Consider the following 19,482-nt stretch of genomic DNA (forward strand, 5'->3'; position numbering starts at 1 on the left):
AAAGGTTGCTATAAGGTCTCCCTGGAGCCTTCTCTTCTCCGTGCTGAACAAGCCCAACTCTCTCAGCCTGTCCTCATGGGAGGTGCTCCAGCCTCTTCATCATCTTTGTGTCCTTCCTCTGGACTTGCTCTAACAGATCCATGTCCTACCTGTGCTGAGGACTCTAGAACTGAATGCAGGACTACAGCTGAGGTCTCATGAGAGCACAGAAGAGGGAAGAATCCTCTCCCTCAACCTGCTGGTCACACTTCTTCCGATGCAACCTGGGATGCAGTTGGTTTTCTGGGCTGCAGGCATGCATTGCCGGCTCATATTGAGCTTGTCATTCACCAGCACCCTAGTCCTTCTCTTCAGGACTACTCTCAGTCCATTCCCCACCCAGCCTGTAATTTTGCTTGCAATTGCCCGGACCCATGTGTAGGACCTTGCATTTGGTATTGTTGAACTTTATCTCTCAAGCCTGTGAAGGTCCCTCTGGATGGCATCTCTTCCCTCCAGTGTGTCAACTGTGCCACACAGCTTGGTGTCACTGGCAAATTTGCTGAGGGTGCCCTCAATCCCACCGTCCATGTCCCCATCAAAGATGTTAAACAACATTGGTCTCAGTACTGACTCCTGAGGAATGCCACTGGTCTCACTTGGACACTGAGCTGTTGGACACAGATCTTTGAGTGCGACCATCCAGCCAATTCCTTTTCCACTGAGTGGTCCATCCATCAAATCTGCATCTCTCCAATTTACAGACAAGAATGTCACGTGGAATAGCGTAAAAATGCCTTAGCAAAGCCACGTTGGCTGTCATCAACCACCTCTTTATTTTCCATGTGCCTCAGTAGAGGTTCCAGGAGCAACTGCCTGGTACAGAGGTGAGACTGATCGGTCTGTAGTCAGTAGGACTACAGGAGGAGTAGGATAAAACTTGTAAATCATAAGAATAACTCTTGGCCTCTTCTAGGGATCTATTCCTCTCCATGCTGCCATCAGCATTCTGGGTACCTCATAAACCCTGTCTTTAGGGTGGATCCAGAGATGCACCAGCGGGCAGCGTTCAAAGCTGGTTGCACATGGCAGGACCATTAGCCTGCTTGTGTCCTCACTGTCACCAGACAGAGTCTTTCACATGCCTATCCATGTGCCAAAAGCAGTTGGGGGGAAAAAACAGTAATCCAGTGGTAAGGGAGCGGGGGCTCTCTGGGTTCTTTATTTCTTAAGAAAACTCACTAAAGGCAGGGCTTGTTTTTCACCTTGAACACATCCAGGCTTGGTTTCAGGCTAGCAGTGAAGAAATGCAGCACTAACAAAGCTGGCTTGCTTGCTGTCTCCTCTACATCACAGGATGCAAAGTTACTCCGGCATCCTTGTGTTTTCCTCATATAATGAAGCCATCTCAGAGGCACCTTGACCCTGAACACGTTTTGGTTCCTCTGAGTTGAGTCTGAGCTTTGGAAATTTGTGGCCAATGGTGCCATCATGACATGTCTCACCAGCTTTTATTCCCAAAGAGGATTGCTGGAATACACTTCAGCTGTTACTACTTCTAGAGCACAGTTTCAAGTGGATGAGAGAGAGAAGAGCGAGACCCATGAATGATCTCCGAGCAGTGAGATTTGTTGTTACTTCTTGCAAAGATGAAGAGGAAGAATAAAAGGCATAATTAGACTAGTCCGTTAAATGTTAAGGCAAGGTGGCTAGTAGAGTCTATGAAGTCACCCAACAAATGCTATAAATATGCACAGAGGGAAACGGACTCCCTGCTAAGAGACTGTAAAGCAAACCACAGGATATTTTGGAAGCTGCCATCCAGAAATACAAAGAAAAGTGTGACAAACTTACTTAAAAACCAAAAATGGAACAGATGAGCACTGCATCTCTGCTGTGATTTAAGGCTCCAGTGGCAGGTCCTCCCACTGAAACCTCCCTGAAAAAAAAATGAAGCGCTTTGCCCAGACTCTTAGAGAAGTTCAGACATTCTTCTGTGGTCAGCAGCATCTTCATGCTTGGTTGAAAGAAAAAACAAGAACCGATCCCTCAATACTCAGTGGAACTTCTGGCAAGGCTGCAGCACAGATTCAGTGGAGTGTTTCTGACTGCTTTGTGCTGCCTGGCAATGCAAAGCAGCTGTAAAGCTCTTCTCGTCAGCTGCTCAACCCGGAGCTACAGCTGCTTTGCATCACTGGGCTGGTGCAGAGCAGCCAGAGCACGTCTGTGTTCGCTGTTTGCATTCAGCTTTTCCGACAGGGCAATTCACCTGGCATGCGCGCACCGGGAAACGTGCGCAGCAGTCTCGCCAGGATCCGGAGAAAGTATATGAGTGAATGAGAGCTCCGATGGGGCAACCAAGTAACAGCCTAATTGCAGGCTAGGCCTTTAGCGGTTACGGGGTTTGTACTGAATTCCCAAGTTTATCTTTTCTCCTATTATGTCTGCTCTCTTTGAGCAGTAATGTACTTATGGTATGCAACACGTAGTGCACTATTTATCATAGAATGCCAGGTTGGAAGGGACCTCAAGGATCACCTGGTCCAACCTTTTAGGTGCTCTCTAGTTTAAATGAGATGGGTCAGCTGAGCCTTAAAGGCATCCAGGGTAGAGGAATCCACCGCTTCCCTGGGGAGATTGTTCCAATATTTAACTGTTCTCATGGTGAAAAATTGTTTTCTGCGTCCAATTGGAATATCCCAAGAAGCAACTTACACCCATTCCTCCTTGTCTTTTCCATGTGACTCTCTTTTTAGGGAGTCTCCATCCTCTTGGAGATGCTCTCTAGTTTAAACGAGACTGCCCAGCACCCTGTCCACCTAAGAGCATCCAGTGCAGATGAATCCACCGCTTCCCTGAGGAGATCGTTCCGAAGTTTAACAGTTCTCCTGATGCAAAAATTGTCTTCTGGATGCTGCGCTGCCTCCCGGTGGGGCTCCCCGAGGGGCTGCCGCTGCTTCTTTTTGTTCTCTCTTTCCCTCGACCCATCCAACTTTTTTTTTCCCAAGAAAACTTTTCTCTCCTTTACTTTTCTTTTTTATTTTCTTACTTTTTTCCCCCCCTTTGCAAAAGCCACGCCGTGGAAAGACGGGGTGGTGGGGGAGGAGGGAGAAACCCCTCCCCTTCCCCTCCCCCGTGGCTCCTTCCTCGGAAAAGAAGCTCTTGGGGGGTTTCCTCCCCTCTGCTCTCCCCTCCCCTCCTTTTCTCTCCGCTCCGCTCCGCGGGGCGAGGGCTGCGGGGCGGGGAGCCGGACTCGCTCCGGTTTCGCTTCGGGGCCGGGCCGGGCTCGCCCCAGCACTGAGCGCTCGCTCGCACCGGGGGTGCCGAGAGTAAGTGAACACAAAACTGGGGTGGTTTTTTTTTTGGGGGGGTGGGGTGGAAGTGTGGGTTGTCCGTCTGTCTCGCCTCCTGAGGTCCCGCTTTGGCTCCTCACGAGGGCGAGAGGTGCGGGCTCCGCTCGGGCCGGTCCCGCGGGGAGGCGGAGGCTGATGCGGCTGGGGAAGGGGGGTGCCCGCAGCCTCCTGCCGGCACGGAGCGGGGGAGCAGCCTGGGGTCGGGGTGGGGAGCAGCCTGGAGTGTGGGGAGCAGCCTGGAGTGTGGGGAGCAGCCTGGGGGATGGGGAGCAGCCTGGGGTCAAGGTGAGGAACAGCCTTGGGGGGGTGGTGGGGGGTGGTGGGGAGCAACGTGGAGGCTGGGGAGCAAGCTGGAGGCTTGTTCTTGGGAGCAGCCTGGGGTGGAGGTGATGGTGAGCAGCCTAGGGGTTGGTGGTGATGAGCAAACTGGGGTGGAGGTGGCGAGCAGCTTTGGGGGGTGGTGGGTGGTGGTGGTGGTGGGAAGCAGCTTGGAGGCTGGGGAGCAACCTGGGAGCTGGTGGTGGGGAGCAGCCTGGGGTGCAGGTGGTGGTGAGCAGCCTGAGGGATTGGGGAGCAACCTGGGGTCGAGGCGAGGAGCAGCCTTGAGGGGTGTGGTGGGGGTGGGAAGCAACCTGGGGTGCAGGTGGTGGTGAGCAGCCTGAGGGATTGGGGAGCAACCTGGGGTCGAGGCGGGGAGCAGCCTTGAGGGGGGGTGTGGGGAGCAGCCTGGAGTCTGGGAAGCAACCTAGGGGTGGAGGTGGTGGTGAGCAGCCTGAGGGGTTGAGGAGCAATGGGGGATGGTGGCGGTGAGTAACTTGGAGAGTGGTGAGTAACCTGGGGTGGAGGTGGGGAGCAGCCTGGGCGGGGGTGGGGGGTGAGCAACCTGGGGTTGAAGTGCTGGTGGGGAGCAGTCTGGGGGATGGTGGTTGGGAGCAACCTGGGGGGTGGGGAGCAGCCTGGGAGGGCTCCATGGGACTTGTCCTGCCATCAAAGTGTTGCCCACGGCATCAGGGCAGGGAGATGCTTGTTTTAAAGTGAAACCTGCATGTTGTGTAAAGACTCGGCTGGGTCTGTAGGGAAGCATCCGCCTCACTCCAGGGAGCTGGTAACTTGGTCTCCGCGACATTTCTTTCCCCTCGCACAAACCGCTGGAGAAGCTGCATGCGGGGCATTATGTTTAGTGTTTGCTGGAAGAGCAAGCTGCCTGCCGGAATAGAAGGCTTTACGGGGAAACGGAGTAACCGTGAACCAGGAGTGTAGGTGCCCTCTGGAGTTGCCCTTGAAAGGCAGAAGAGCTCGCCATCCTCCAGACTCGGTACAGTCAGAACGCAGCCTGACACCTGCCTTTTCTCAGAAGATCGGTGCTGGGTGCCTCTCAAAAGCAAAGGTTATCGCTAAAACCTCCTTCTGTATGCAATCTGAGTCATGGTGCTTGCAGCCATGTAGGATCCGCTACTCATTTTTTCCCACAAACACACACGCTCTTACTGAGAATTTTGGAATAGTTACCACCTAAAACCTCAGCTTGTGCTGCTCTTCGGATCCTTTTTTTTTTAAAAAAAAACAAATTAGTTTGTGTATGTCTTCCTGCTCAGTAGAGACTTAGGAACAGGATCTGGATGAAAACTGGGGTAACTGAGAGGAACTCAAGAATGTTAAATTAATATCCCTGGCTTTTTTTTTTCCCCTGCCTGGGTGAAGAAGGGGGATGTGGCTTGAGCATTGTTCTGGAAAGTTGAGGGTAAAGAGTATTGTTAGCAAGCTGCTATTTAGGGCTATGTGGTCCAGACAGTGCCGTTTTCTAGTTCTAGTCCTTGCAGCTCTCAGAGAACTTAAATGAAAAACCCAGTCACATGCTGACCATGCTCAACTCCGTGAAATGGGGTGGGATCAGAGATAATTCCGGTTTCCTGATGTTTCATTCTCTATTGACTGTGCCCTTGAGGGGGTTTGCAGACATATCTCCTCTCTCCAAACAATTGGGACTGCAGTTCAGATGCTGCGGGAACAGCAAATGGCCCATTCAGTCACAGCAGGGCTATGGTCACGTGCTTAAAAATTATGCACACGCACAGAAGTTTGTGGAACTGAGGCTCCATTATCACATAATGTTGGTCTTGGTTGCATCAAGTTACGATGAGATGTGGCCAGTGGCTGTGGATGAAGCCAAGCTTTGTTTCTGTGTTCGTGAGCGATTCTGCTGGGTATGCGATTTAAAACTTAGTTGTCGAAGTGTGAATTCCAGAGTGGAAGGCTCTTGGGCACAAACCCATGGGATTACTGGGATGCCAACCTCCCACACAGGTTCCCATCTTTTCCTGAGCTAGACTGGGATCTGGGCCTTTGTTATGTCTGTGTTCCTTGTCGTTCAGTATGTGGAGTGTCCCTCAATAACTTGGCTTGCTTATCACTTAATTAAATGCAGTGGGATTTAGAGGCAGCATGGGGCTTTTGTTTAAGATTGCATCGGAAGGCACAGGTAAACTCTGCTGGAATTCCAAAAACCAGGCATAGTGGTGCACTAGGGAAATGCTGAGCTTCTGCAAACCCCCCAGTTGTGTGTCTGTGCTGTGCCTGCGCAGACAGGGCCAAATTCAGTTTGCAGATGACGGCTTCAAACGTACAGCCAGTGCCTCTTGCTCTCAATCCAGCTGGGATTTCTGTGAAGCTGGTGGTCAGTTTGCGCAAGGATAGAGCTGGAGTTGGGTGGTGTAAATTCTTAGTTGTTCCCACTAATACTGTGGTTGCATTGCTGAGAAACAAAGGAGAAAATTTGCCTTTGGAGCTGCGTTTCTTCCTTTGTTTCTTTTTCTCTCCGTCCCTGCTGGGGTTTCACTCTTTCCTCCAAGTCTTTCCCTGCAGCTCCTTGCCATCCACATCTCCCCCTAGCACCCACAGGCTTCTCTCTCCTGGTTTCTCATACCTTAGGTTGGCCAGCAGCAAACAGTACCGGTACTTAAATATGACATTGTTTGGGTTAGATTGATGCTGTAGTTACATTAATAAAAGCTGTGGGGTGGTAGGATGTTCATGAGCTGCTTATTCCAGGCCACTGCAGACGTCAGCTAGAAGTGCTTGCCAAAAGCCAGGAGAGGTGGCCACCTGCATCTCTTTCTGTAAGTGAAAACATGGATGGGACAAGAGCTGAGTATGCCATGCAGGAATGATACCTTTCTACAGCATAAGGGTGTTAAGCGTGTGGGTCATTAGGAAGCATCATATATTTATTTAAAATAATGCAAATTAGTGCTACGTTAGTTAGATACTTGATTGCATGTAAGGAGAGGCAGAAGGCAGATGTGATATCAATATACCCTTTTCTGTGCTGTCGGTTTACTTCACTACTGCCTGCTCTTCTGGTTTGCATTTGTGCATGTCCTGCAGCCTTCTGCCTGAGTAAGGTATTTATTAGCTCACCATTTTGCTGAAAATGGCCCCAGAACTTAAAAAAAAACCCAACAACCCAAAAGTGCAGTGGTGTTTGTAGCAGGATTTAGTGGCTTTGTGTTAGTGAGCGGTCAAAGTGACTAGAGTAAAATACATTTCCCCCCCTGCCAAGTGCAAGATTTCAAGTTAAGATTTAGAAGTGAGAAATGTTGATAGCCCTACTTTTCTAAACTTCTGGGAATCTCTGCTTCTGTTTGAGAGGTAATTAATAGTATAAAAATGTTATTTTGATTTTAGTAAAATCACTAAATGCTGGTTTTGTGGTGTCTTTGGAGACTTTAGAGCTGCCCCCTTATTTTTGTCCTCTTCAGAGGAGAAATGAAAAGGCCTGTGTGTGCTTCACAGGAAATGAGTGTCTGATACAGGCTTGCAGGCTGCACATTTCCAAGAACTGCTCTCAAGGTATTTTGATAATGCACATTCTCTCTGCCTTCTCCCTTCCTGCTCCCCATGTGCTCTCTGTGCTTCTGCTTGTTCGCAAACACATGCAAAGTACAAGGGAAAGAATCGAACGGCACCGATACTGAGTTTGCAAATTGGCTGCTTTTAGCTTTACGGGTGAACTGTGGTGGGCAAAATTGGGTTAAGCTGGCAGCATTCAGTCGCCTTTGTTGCAGAGAGGTTTTGTCCTCCCCCACACTCCCTGTAAATGCTGGAGAAAAATTTTGACTTCAGACTGTGGCTTGTGCAACAAGGGGGTTTTTGTGTGTGTGTGTGTTTGTGTGTGTATGTGGTTCTGCAGTCAGAAACAGTTTGGATCTGCTTTTGTACTTCCTTGGTAGGAAAGTTTATTTGGAAACTTAGGCTAAGACAGTCAGGGAAGAAAATAAGCGTGGCTAGTAGCAGTTGGAATATGTCAAAGATCTCTATTCCTGTTCTGCAATCTGTGCCACTAAGTGCCTTGCTAGAGCTGGGCGGGGGGAGGGCAAGAGTTGGCATAGGCTTCATAGAATTGTTTGGTTGGGAAAGACCTTTGAGATCATCAAGTCCAATCTACCTGTCTACTACTAAACTATATCCCTTAGCACCTCATCTATCTGTCTTTTAAATACCTCCAGGGATGAGGACTCAACCTGTTCCAGTGCCTGATAACCCTTTAGGTGAAGGAATTTTTCCTAATGTCTAATCTAAACCTCCCCTGGCACAACTTGAGGCCATTTTCTCTTGTTCTATCACTTGTTACTTTACCTTGGTCCACGTGCTACTCTTGATGTCCATAGATGCCCACAGGATCTTTTGATGATCTTGCATTTTGATGACACTTTTTGACAGATCGGCAATGTTGTTCTTCATGCACATTTGAGTTCTTCTTTGTTTTCTGGTGTGAGATTTTGGGACGTGGAAGGAGGGAAGGCACAGATGAGGAAACATTGTCCTGACCCCCCCTGCAAGAAGTTATGTTCATCCTCTGAGGCCTGGCTGGGTGACACAATGGACCAAGAGCCCCACTCAAGGGGATGCCGAGACAGTGGGAATGTTTCTTTCCAACCTCATTACTGCAGCCATTTCGGATTGAGGGCTGTTTTAGCAGTAATCAATGAAACGGCTCATTTGTGTAGGTTCTCACCAATATTCCAGTCAGCCTGTAAAAGCAAGAGATGGTGTTCTTTATAGACATTTAAAAGTGAGGAAAAAACAGACTGAGCTGCTTTAAATACTCTGCAGCAGGTCCATAGTTGATTACTTGTAGTGACTTTATACATCCTTGTTTGCTTCTTCAATTTTGCACAACTAAAGGAAGTTTATGCCTTGTGCCGGGCTCCCTGTAGTCTCTTGTAATGTTCGGATGTTTAAGAGGTGGCTTTAAAAGGTGATACTAAAAAACCTCAGCCCTTTGCTTCTGGATGCCTCTGTCTAAGGTCTGGTAAGGTATGGGATGGTGGATAGCAGAGACATTTGAGAAAGTTGAGAAATGAGACTCCTCAGATCACCTCCCTCACTTTCCCCACCAGCAGCGTTTTGATGTCTTTGTGACTGGAGTTTTTCCTTTTATGAGTCTTAAAATCAGTTATTTTCAGTCTTGGTCACCTTTGAACTTCCTCTCTTCTAGTTTTATGAAAGAACATAAAAGAAGCGGCCCAGTTGTGCTGTATCTTTCTCTTGTATCCTCTTGTATCTGTCTGCTCTGTAAGCTGAGAGGGAAGTTTCCCCAGTCCCTTCTGTCTGAGCACTTACATGTGACTTCTTATCACCCGTCTTTAGGCCCAGCCCCTTTGTTTCAGCTCTGCCTTTAAGGTGACTGGAACTGAACACGTTTTCTCAGGTGGTGACATTTTGCAACCTCATGCTTGTGTTTGCTTCTTGTTTCTCAAAGGCTGCTTTTGCATTCAGAGCTAGAGCTTTCCTTAATGAACTCTCAGCACGGTTGCTTGGCTCATTCATTGGCTGTGCCACTTAATTTATTGTTCTTTGAAATATAGACCCAGTTTGTTTTCCTACAAGTCTTCATCCACTTGCATTTGTGAGGGCAGAGTCTCACCTAGCCTCCTGGTGCTTGCCAGTCTGTCGAATTTTGAGCGACCTCTCTGCCTTCTCCGGCCTGCAGAGACTGAGATTTTGTCACTGTTTGCTCTGGGAAGGGGTTGGAGGGAGGTTCATCACTTTTCCAGCTGGCTGCCTGGATTTAAATACCTTGAGGCTTGAAGGTGCCTGTTGGAGGGGCGAAGTTAAACCCATCATGTTAGAGGTGTCATGGGCAATGGCAGCTTGAAGACCACAGGAGAAGATGTCTAGAAAGGCAACTGAGTCAAGATCTGTGTTTGCATGGGCAGGGGGGAGGGAGCATTTTGCACCTGAGCTGGGGGAGGTTTTGGAGTATTTGTAACCAGCAGCCTGTTGAACAGCAGGGAGGAGATGCTCTGCCAAATGGGCTGAGTTGATTCAGGGAAAAGATGCAGCGGTTGGGAGGGTGGCAGAGATGTGATCAGATGTGCAGGGGCTGAAATGCCTTGGTTTCCTCAGGACATCCCTTTTCCACTTCCCATCACCCCGGGGAGGGACCGCTCCTTATCTTCTGTCAATCTGCTTTACAGGTCCTGGGGTGCTGCTGGCACTTTGCCACATCTCACTTTTTGATGTGCTTGTGGCATGGAGGCTTTAGAGAAGCGCCAGGCATGTCCTGGCAGCTGTTGCTGTTTCAGATACCATCTTTCTGATGGAAAGCCCTTTCCAGGGCTCCCCCACACTCAGGTAGCCATGTGCTACTCCTGCCTTTGCAGTGACTGTCAAATAAATGTTCCTTACAACACTTGCAGCCCTCTGGCAATTGGTAGAACCAGCTGGTTTGTTTGAGAGAGCGTCTCTTTTTGCACCTTAACGAGCTGTTTCCAAATTCCGTCAAAATCTCTGGGTATAGACCACTGTGTCCACTGACTTCCTGCTCTGTAATGTCACTTTTCTCCTCTGATTGAGCACCCCCTTTCTCCCCTCCTCAGGTTAAATAGCATCTGATACTGGGGAATCTCCACAGCATCCTGTGCAAGAAAAACCAGACTGTCTGCTCATTTATGCAGCTTTTCTGCAGTGTCCTCATCCCCACTTGCTGGTATCCCAGTGAACTAAATGATTCCCCAGAGGATTTCTGACAAAGTGAAAATGCCATTTGTTTTCTGTGTTTTGCTTTGTTTATCTTGCCTACCTGCTGTCTCAGTTTCATGACAGCCATCCTCATTTAAATTTGTTCCCTACCGTCAGTAATTTATATTCCTTTATATCAACTCCGCCAGGGGTAGCTTTTCATCTTCTGAAGGATGATTGGGGTTGTAGAGAGATTTGGGCAGGGGCTGTGGTTTTGTAGTGTGTATATTTGGTGCCTCTGATCCATGGCAGAGGCCCTGGCAAGCTGTCGCAGCTACAGCTAATAATACCAGAGGTGTGACCCGTGTTGTCCCTCTTAGCCAGGCAGTGTCTCTGCTCCATTGCTTCTGGGAGGTGTGCATGCTCTGTCGCTTTAAGATTTCCTAAATAACCTCTCATGACTTGATTTTTTTTTTTTTTTCTTTTCACTTTTGACTCTCAGGACTAGTTTCTTTATTTCGTATGCTGGAAATTCCCCATTATAAAACTTTGTGGTGCTTTTGTGCTTTGTGACCCTCACCCCTTCCTCTGAAGGCGCAGCAGCTGGTACTTCTGAAGCCAGTCCTTCTTAAGAACCAAGGGAGGGTTTCTCCCCCGGTGCCTCTGTGCTCTGGCTCATGTTGGTTAAAGCGCCTGGGAGTCTTCTCCTAGTTCTGATTATGTTCTCCTAGTTCTCCTAGTTCTGATTATGATACTGAACCAGTTTTAGCTGCAGATGTTGCTCGTTTCTTACAGCTAGCTTGTTCTCTGAATTCCTTTCCTGCTAAATGTGATGGTTTTGATAAGAGGCCACGGCCATTGCGGGGATTGCTGGCAGCCTTCGCTTCTTGGGATTCACTTGCTTCCTCAAACAGGAACAACTGAAAAAAAGTCAGTTCAGTTGAGAGAGGCTGGAACAGAGGAACCACACCTGTGCTGCTGGTCTGGGGATGCGAGGAGCTTGCGAAGCTGTGGAGTCATGACTGGTGGATGCAGAGATCTGCCCCAGTGGAGGGTGAGGATCATAGAATCATAGAATAACCAGGCTGGAAGAGACCCACTGGATCATCAAGTCCAACCATTCCTATCAAACACTAAACCATGCCCATGCATGGATGCAGCCCTGGGCGTTGCTACCCGCTTCCCACTGATCGCTGTCTCAGCAGAGAGATGGGATGGAGCATTTCCCACAGGCAGCTGTGAGTGACTGGTGTTGGCTTGGTCTCTTTCTTCTTCTTCCTCATCTCCTCTTCCCATCTCCTCACCCAAACTTGGGAGAGCCCTGGCTGCCTTCCCAAAGGGCTGTTTCCCTGGATGGATGGTGGGGCAGGATGGAAGGCAAGGCAGCCACACGGAGGCTGTGTTCCCAGGCTGAGCACAGGGCTGAGGCTTCGTGTTGCTCTGTTGCACTGACATTCACGGGTATGTCTGCTTGCTATGGAACTGCAAGGGTCAGGAGCACTGTGACCAGCCTTCCCTCACTCACCAAAAATCCTGTTGGGCTGTCCAGACATAAGCAACAACGACTTCCTTTCTTTAAGCCATGGCAGGATACCCTCAGCTGCAGCTTTGAAACTTTTCAGTAACCCCCACTGATTTTCCTCTCCTAACTTTTTTTTAAATTATTGTTTAATTTATTTAAATTATTGTTTCCTGAGTTATAGAGGTGGAAAAAAAATATTTCAGTGTCCAATTGAAGTTGCCTTTGCCAGAAGCCAGTTGGTAGTTTTGCTAATTTTACTTGCTGTGGAACAAGCTGTAGTTGCTTGTGGCTACTGCAAAGCAGCCTTCAAGTTCAGGGAAGCAACGTGGCTTCTCTTTTGTTCTGAGATGGCAGGATTACAGTTTCAGACTGGGCTATTTCCATGAGAAATGGGTTGTTTCATTTGGAAGTCGTTCTGAATGTGCATAGTATTTCCAGGATGTGAGGAGGGGACCTTGAAAATGAGATCTTTCTTCCAGCTCTTTGGTTAATCCAGCAAAAGCAATTTGGTTTCCTAGTAAATTGCCGCATCCTTTTTTGAGTCACATTATGCAGAAGCCAAGCATAGTTGCAGACATCCCTTTCTTGAAGAATATTTGGTGAACATCACTGTCTCGTGGGTTTTCTTGGGGTGAAAAACCTTTCAGGCTGTTTCAGCAAAGTGTCACGTTAACACAGAAAGTACGTGTCATAGAAAAATGTGATAAGAAATACAAAACCTAAATATCAGATCCATGGGAGGTTTTTTGTGGATCTTGAAATGTGTTCTCCAACCACAAAATTTTGGAAAGGGTTTGATAAGACCAGTCCTCTTGCAGGGTCTCCAGCAGCTGATTCCCAGAGCCTGCGTGCAGGACCCTGCTGCTTTGTGTCTCAGCTGCATGGAAGCAGGAACTATCACAGTGTGTGTGCTGCCTCAACTTATTTTATCTATTATTTGTATACATATATATATATATAAAAAAAAAATATTGCATGGTTGTTGGATGCTAGTTTTACAGGGAAAACCAGTTTTGGTCTGAGGTGAGTGTGTGTTGTGCGGATTTTTTTTTTTCTTTTTTTCCACATATACTCTCACATGTCGGTCATAATGGCAGCCTCACACCAAACCCTATTTATAGCTGTGGCACAGAAGGCAGAGGGAACTGCAAGGTCTCCTAGGCCTTCTTGTGTTGGAGAAATTGGCTGTGATTGACATGGGTTCTCTTAGCTGAGCTGCACCACATTCCTTGCCTAACCACAGCTCCCTCTGTGCTCTTTGGCATGTGTCTGTCTGTGCCTCTCCTGCCTTTCCCTTCCTCCTCCGTGAGCCCTTTCTGTATCAGCCCCAGTCGCCTTGGCCGTGGCAGGGTGTTCATGACAAGGGACATTGGTGTGGTGGTGGTGACAGGATGGTTTAAACTGGTGCCAGCATGTGGCAGACAGTGGGAACCAGGCTGACCCACTGTGAAAACACAGCGCTGCGTGCTTGGCTCGTACCAGGGACGTTTCTCTTCCAGACGCTGGCTCGAGATTTCCTTTGAAACATCCTTTCCAGCCACAAATCAGTAGGCAGAGCGTTTTTGTGGGATGCAGACGTGCAAGCAAGAGGTGTCTGCTCAGGCTCTGCTGCCTGTAATGGGGATGCTGCTGCAAGGGCTCAAAGGGAGAACTTTTCCAAAATATCCCAGCCTTTATCCAACCGCTCTGGAACTGCAGAATCGATAATGGAGATGTCAAAGCTGAATGGAGTGTGTAGTGTAGTAACTTGCAGTTTTGCTCTCTGTGAGTCAACATGGCTTGTGGGGTGTGTGCTCAGCTAGGGGGGATGCAGGGAAGTGATGTTAAGTAATAGAGCCTAACTGTAAGTGAAGCCCTTACAGGGGCTGCCTATGGAAGGGCTGCAGAAAGGCTGGTTTCATTTTTTTCAGCTTGCTGATGGATCCATTGAGTGATATGTGATTGCACAAGTGGTAGGCTGGTGCTCCACCAGGTCAGCAGGTTTAGCTTTCCCTCTGTGAGGTGAGAAAGAAAAGCAGGGCAGAAGAATAGTGCAGGCCAGAATGGACTGGTTTGCTGTTCAGATATCACTGCAGGTAATGGCTACCTATGACGTTACAGATAAGAGACCCTAAATGTTGTGTGTTGCACTGAGCATAAGTCTGGATTTGCTGTTCGAATCACAGAACAATTTGGATTGGAAAGGACCTTTAGAGTCCATCCAGTCCAATCCCCTGCAGGAGCAGGGACATCTTCAACTACATCAGGTTGCTTAGAGCTCCATCCAACCTGACCTTCATTATTTGCAGGAATGGGGCATCTACCATCTCTCTGGAAAACCTGTTCCAGCGTTTTACCACCTTCACAGTGAAGAATTTCTTCCTTATAGAAGTCTGAATCTACCCCTGCTTAGTCTAAAATCATTACCCCATGCCCTGTCACAACAGGCCCTGCCAAAAACTCTGTACACAGTTTTCTTACGAGCCCCCTTTAGATACTGAAAGCCTGCCATAAGGTCTCCCCAGAGCATTCTCTCTTCCAGACTGAACAACGCCAACTCTCTCAACCTGTCCTTATGAGAGAGATGCTCCATCCATCTGATCGTTTTTGTGGCCCTCCTCTGTACCCAATCCAGTAGGTCCGTGTCTTTTCTGTTCTGTCATCTCCAGAGCTGGATGCAGTTCTGCAAGGGGCAGAATCACCTCCCTTGACCTACTAGCCTCGCTTCTTTTGATGCAGCCCAGGGTACAGCTGATTTTCTGAGCTGCAAATGCACATTGATGGCTCGTGTCCAGTTTTTCGTACACCAGTGCTGTCAAGGTCCTTAACCTTAAGAATCCTTGAGCTTACTCCTGTTGCCATCATCTCTTAATTTTTGGATTTTATGGTTCCCCCCTCCAGAAGGTGATGGCAACTTGAAAGTCTGCGTTTGTCCTTAGGTCGTCTGGACCTAATCAGATCATGGCATTGGAAGCAGCAATAGTAACAGTACAGAAGAAAACAGATTATTGTTGTTATTATCTGAAGTGCTGTATACATGCTTCTACAATAATGCAGGTCAGAGAGATTGAGACAGAGGACCTGTCCCCACATTTCTTGTATTTTAGGTTTACGTTACGGCAAACTAATGGTTTTAGTCACCTGTTTGATAGCCGTCTCTTTCTTTTCAAAGGATGGATCTGCCCCTACGTAATACTTTGCAAAAACTGGCAAGTGCTGCATCAGAACTCTTGAATTGTGACCGTTTCCAGGCCTGACATCCAGAAACTCATCCTTATGGGTGGTAAATTTAAAAAGGTAAGCTCTTTCAAGTGTCCTGGGAAAGAGTGCAAGAACAAGTCGTAGCTGAGTACTTGAAACTGCTGCTGAACGTGCCAGACTTGTCAAGCCCCGAGGAGCAGGGCTGGCTTGGCTGACGACAGACGCTGCGTACAGTCCCCTGGTTTGCTAGAATTGTCTCCTTATATGAAAAACGCTGCTTTGCCAGTGTAGTGAGTGAGGAGGAAAGCAGAATGTCCTGTGTCAAGAGCACTTATTTTGAAAAGGCCTTGAACTTGCAGTAAATCAGAAGGTCTGGGGAAACTTATCCAGCCTTTTAATTAGCGGGGCGCCAGCTTTTTAGGGTATATTTCTTTGGCTGCAAGCGCTGTTCTGTCTTGCAGTAGAGAGGTAGTTATGTGTTTAGGCGTTGGGGTTTTTGGGTTTTTTTTGCAGCAGGGCCAGGGGAAAGCAAATTTTGCTGTGGCAAATCAGAAGAAGTAGTAATTATGCATATGTATTCCGTTGCATCCCTGGGGCTGGCTATTCCTAATCCCGAGAATCTGCTCATCTTCCTTGACATGGGAGGCCACATGCACGTAGGACCTGTTGACCCATTAAAAGTGAACAGAAAGGTAAATATCAGGAAGCATTTCTAGAGGTAACGTTAATATAACTAATACTGCGCTGCAGGCCAGGCAGTCATCTGTTGGAAATGGGTCACTGAAGCTAAACAAATCCACACCGTCTGAAGTTCTGACCCATATGTAGATTTCAAACCAAGTGAATGAATTGTGAGGGTGCTATTTTTGCATTTACCTTGAATTCGAAACCATGACACAGTCTCAGTTCTTAGTCAGTCAGACTTCCAGTAGCAGTGGATTTTTCTTAAAAGACTTGGGAGAATGACTCAAGGTTGAAAACTGGGACAAACAAGTTTATTTTTTTTCTGTCAAATAGCATCTACAGCCTTAAACAAATTATTTGTTTGTTATTTTTAAGACTAGCCTGGAAATGAAATACAGCTGCCTGCTTCTGTATTCCTGGTTGAATTAATCTTCCAATCTAGGCCCAGGAGATTGGCAAAATCTCCTTTTGGACCCAAACAAAGTTACTGTTTGGGAAGAGTGGCTGCTGGTGGGAGCAAGGCTGCGTCTCGCTCCCATTGAGGCTACACCTGCAACCCAGAAGGCAGCTGGTGGGAGTATGACCTCCTTTTCCTATAGCAGTTAATGTCAGAGGGCTCTATAGCTTCCTTACCCAGCAGAGGGGAGAAGGAAAGGGACAGAGATCCCACAGCTTCTTGTGGCACATGCAGTGCTGATTTTTTGGTGGTGATAGATGGCTCTAGTCGCTGTGCGTGGCAACTGCGTTTACTTACGTTCTGCTCACTAAATCAGCTTCCCCTAAGATTTATTCTGACTTGCTGAACCATCTGAGCAGCTTTCAACTGCTGCCTTTTTTTTTTTTCCTAAATGGAAAAGAAAAAACTCAGCTTGATTGACTCCTTCCTACCCCTCCCACCTTTCTCTGAGTGTGGAATTCCCCTCCCACGGTGACACGTAGCTAAAGGGCAGGATCAGCAGCATTCAGAGCGGTACCAGGGATGTTAGCGGCTTGTGGACAGCAAAGCAAAGGACTAAAAACTGGAGAAGCTTCCCAAGCTGTTCTTGGAAAGGGTGTTTGTGGCTGCATGTATGGAGACCTGCCTGCCAACTACGCTACTGGTATTACTGTTAAGTATTGAGATGTCAGGACAGAAAAGATGACTTTAGGCAAGTTATTGCTAGGCAAATGCCTCCTGTCCAAAACTACTGTGCCCATGCAAGGGAAAGATGTTTGTCCCTGCTGCTTCATGTCCTCTCCCTGGGCACAGAGTATGTTCTGCATGGCTGTCCAGCTGGCACGAGTACCAAACCAAGTGTGAGGCTTTTGAAGAACCAGCAAAGGATGTGAGATAAGGCAAACCTCCCAAGGAGGTAAGCCTAACCTAAAGCTTCCCTCCGGAGCAAGCCTTCCGCAGGTCCCTGCGTGTTCCCTGGTGGGCTGCTGGTTCTCGGAGTGATGCTTGTGGGAGTCTGCAGTGGAGGAGGACTGCTGGGAATGGAAAAGCGCGTCTCTTCCTCCACTGCAGGCTGTGTCTCAGCAGTCTGTTCTGCTGAGAGCATGGCTCTGCTGTCAGCGAGTGTGATTGGGTTAATGGAGTGTGTCAAGGGACCAAGGGCAGGGTTTGGCGGTGAGCTACTGACTTGTCAGGCCTGGGGAAGTGGTATGTAACAGCTCAGCTTCTCACACAGAATGAGCCTCTGGCTTGGGGCTGTGGTTTTATGCTTATATATTGTGTGTATGTATATATATACACAAACACACATGCAGAAAGTTCCCTTTTTTTTTTTTGTAATATAATCAAAATGACTTGGAATGGCTGATGGCAACGCTGGGTTCAGGGATCTGCTTTTCTGAAAACAGGCTGGTGATAACATGAGGAGCAGGGTTGTGAAAGTAAGAGGGGGCACTTTGAAGGCAACACATAAGCAAAAGATGGTGATGGGGAGAGGGCAGGATTGTCTGCTGGCAAGGGGAGATGTCCCTCTGGCAGAAACACAAATTAAAGGGCTGGAAGGGCCTGAGCAGAACCGTTCCTGGGATGTCAGCAGTGTCGGTGTAAGTGATCTCATTCATGGTAATCCCAGCCTTGAAGTTGATGGTGCAAGATTTCTGGAAGGAGTCTTGATCAAAGACCTTTTCTTTATCCTAATGAAGTGAAGCAGGTGTGTTCTGGGATGAGGGAATGATTCATGGGGTTTGGTGGGAAAGGCTCATTCCTATCTTCTGTTTCTTCTAAGTCCTGTTGTCTGCCCCTTTATTGGAGAAAGGGTGGGAGAGGTGTGAGGAAACCTTTCTACCCTTAACTCAGCCACAAAGTAAATAATTACTCCCTGCTTTGGGAAGTTTTTCCCTTCTGGTTTGGGGTGTCCTTTCCCCTTGCCAGACTCAAGGCTGCTCTGAAAGGCCCTTAAGTGTCCGACAGAGGGGAATCTCAAAAGACGGTGATCTGCTAGGTTCAAACCAGCCTACTGAAGGGTGTGAATCACAGAAATCCAGTGGATGCAGAGGTCTGTAAGGTGCTGCCTTGCGCTGGTGGGGACCCAGCTGGAGCCCTTCCTGCATGTATTTCCTTGGTTGTCCCTACAGCTGTGCAATAGGGACATACCGTAACTCCTCATTATCCCCTTCCGTACTCTTGCTGCCGTCTTCTCCTTGTGAAGTGTCTCCTTTTGCCCAGTTAGAAGGAGGTATTGAGTTTGCCTCACTGTCCTTCTGTCCCACAGGCTGGATGCAAAGGAGGAAGCATGGTAAAGGCAGCGTCTTTCCAGGATCCATGGGCTCTTTGAGAGATGATCAGAGGGAGGCCAGATGATCTGCACAACACTCACACCACTGTTTCTCGTCCGCAAAGGCAGCATCGGAGCGTTCTCCCCAGCCCCGCGCCCCCCACTTTGCCCGATCGTTTCCGGATGTTTCGCAGCTGCGAGTGGGAGGTCCTGGAGCGATCCCTCAATATCCTCCAGGCCAGTGACTTCTACTGGGGCCCCTTGTCCGTGGGGGAAGCTCATGCCAAGCTCCAGCGGGAGCCTGTCGGTACCTACTTGGTGCGGGACAGCTCGCAGGGGAACTGCTTGTTCAGCCTGAGCGTGCGGATGCCGACGGGGCCCGTCAGCCTTCGAATCTCTTTCCAGGAGGGCTATTTCCGCCTAAAGAACTGGTTTTCAGACTGCGTGGTCCGGCTGCTGGAGCTGGTGGTGGCAGGGACCCGGAACAACCCCTTGCACTTTGATGAGATGGGGGGTACCCCCCTGGTCTTCTCTGAACCCCTGTGCCGGAGCCGCCGGGCAGTGCCCACGCTGCGAGAACTGTGTTGCCGGAGCCTCCCTGCCAGCACCATGACCGGGGATGGAGCAGGGCTCCAGGGCTCCATGGGAATGCACTCAAGGGAGGAGATGGTCTCACCTCCGGTTGGAAGGAGTGGCTCGGAAGGGAGCATGGTCGCCAGCCCCTCTCCATCCTGGGCCAGGAGATGATGCCATCCACGTGGGAGACAAACGGAGATATCTGTTATATGGCTGTGCTGCTGGGACACGTGCCGGTGGGGCTGTTTTCGCTGCTGGGAGAGGAAGGGAAGGACAGGGGGAGCAGGGCTTGAAACCACTGACTGTGACAGCTGTGTCACCTTCCTCAGAGATGGCTGGGTAAAGCCAACCTGAAGAGCAGAGGTTTCTCCCCCCAGCTAAGTCCTGCTCTTTGCTCCATTTATAATTTATAAGCTGAGTTGCCTGTCCTCCCAGATCAGCCACGTGTTTTCCTCTACCCCAAAGTGCCTAACCTTGTTTGTGCTACAAATCAATCCTCGTGAAATGATGTGGCTGA

The 19,482-nt window shown here is 48.7% G+C and overlaps 1 protein-coding gene across 2 annotated transcripts; it reads left to right on the forward strand.

Annotated features, from left to right (window-relative positions):
• The first annotated feature begins 3,263 nt into the window (after positions 1-3,263).
• Positions 3,264-19,188, forward strand: LOC138719703 (suppressor of cytokine signaling 1-like). Of its 2 annotated transcripts, XM_069855035.1 has the most exons (3): positions 3,264-3,308; positions 14,969-15,093; positions 18,387-19,186. In XM_069855035.1, exon 3 carries the CDS (start codon positions 18,453-18,455, stop codon positions 19,134-19,136), a length of 684 nt encoding a protein of 227 aa, XP_069711136.1. In that variant the 5' UTR covers positions 3,264-3,308; positions 14,969-15,093; positions 18,387-18,452; the 3' UTR covers positions 19,137-19,186. The 2 variants fall into 2 exon arrangements, with proteins under 2 accessions (XP_069711136.1, XP_069711146.1); XM_069855045.1 differs by lacking the exon at positions 14,969-15,093 and having other exon boundaries at positions 18,387-19,188.
• The last annotated feature ends 294 nt before the right edge of the window (positions 19,189-19,482 follow it).

The sequence above is a fragment of the Phaenicophaeus curvirostris genome, chromosome 1 (assembly GCF_032191515.1).
Source record: "Phaenicophaeus curvirostris isolate KB17595 chromosome 1, BPBGC_Pcur_1.0, whole genome shotgun sequence".
NCBI lineage: Eukaryota > Metazoa > Chordata > Aves > Cuculiformes > Cuculidae > Phaenicophaeus > Phaenicophaeus curvirostris.

What these genes read in the sequence shown, in the direction of transcription:
- LOC138719703 (XM_069855045.1), top strand. Translation starts at nt 18,453, where the DNA reads ATGATCAGAGGGAGGCCAGATGATCTGCACAACACTCACACCACTGTT.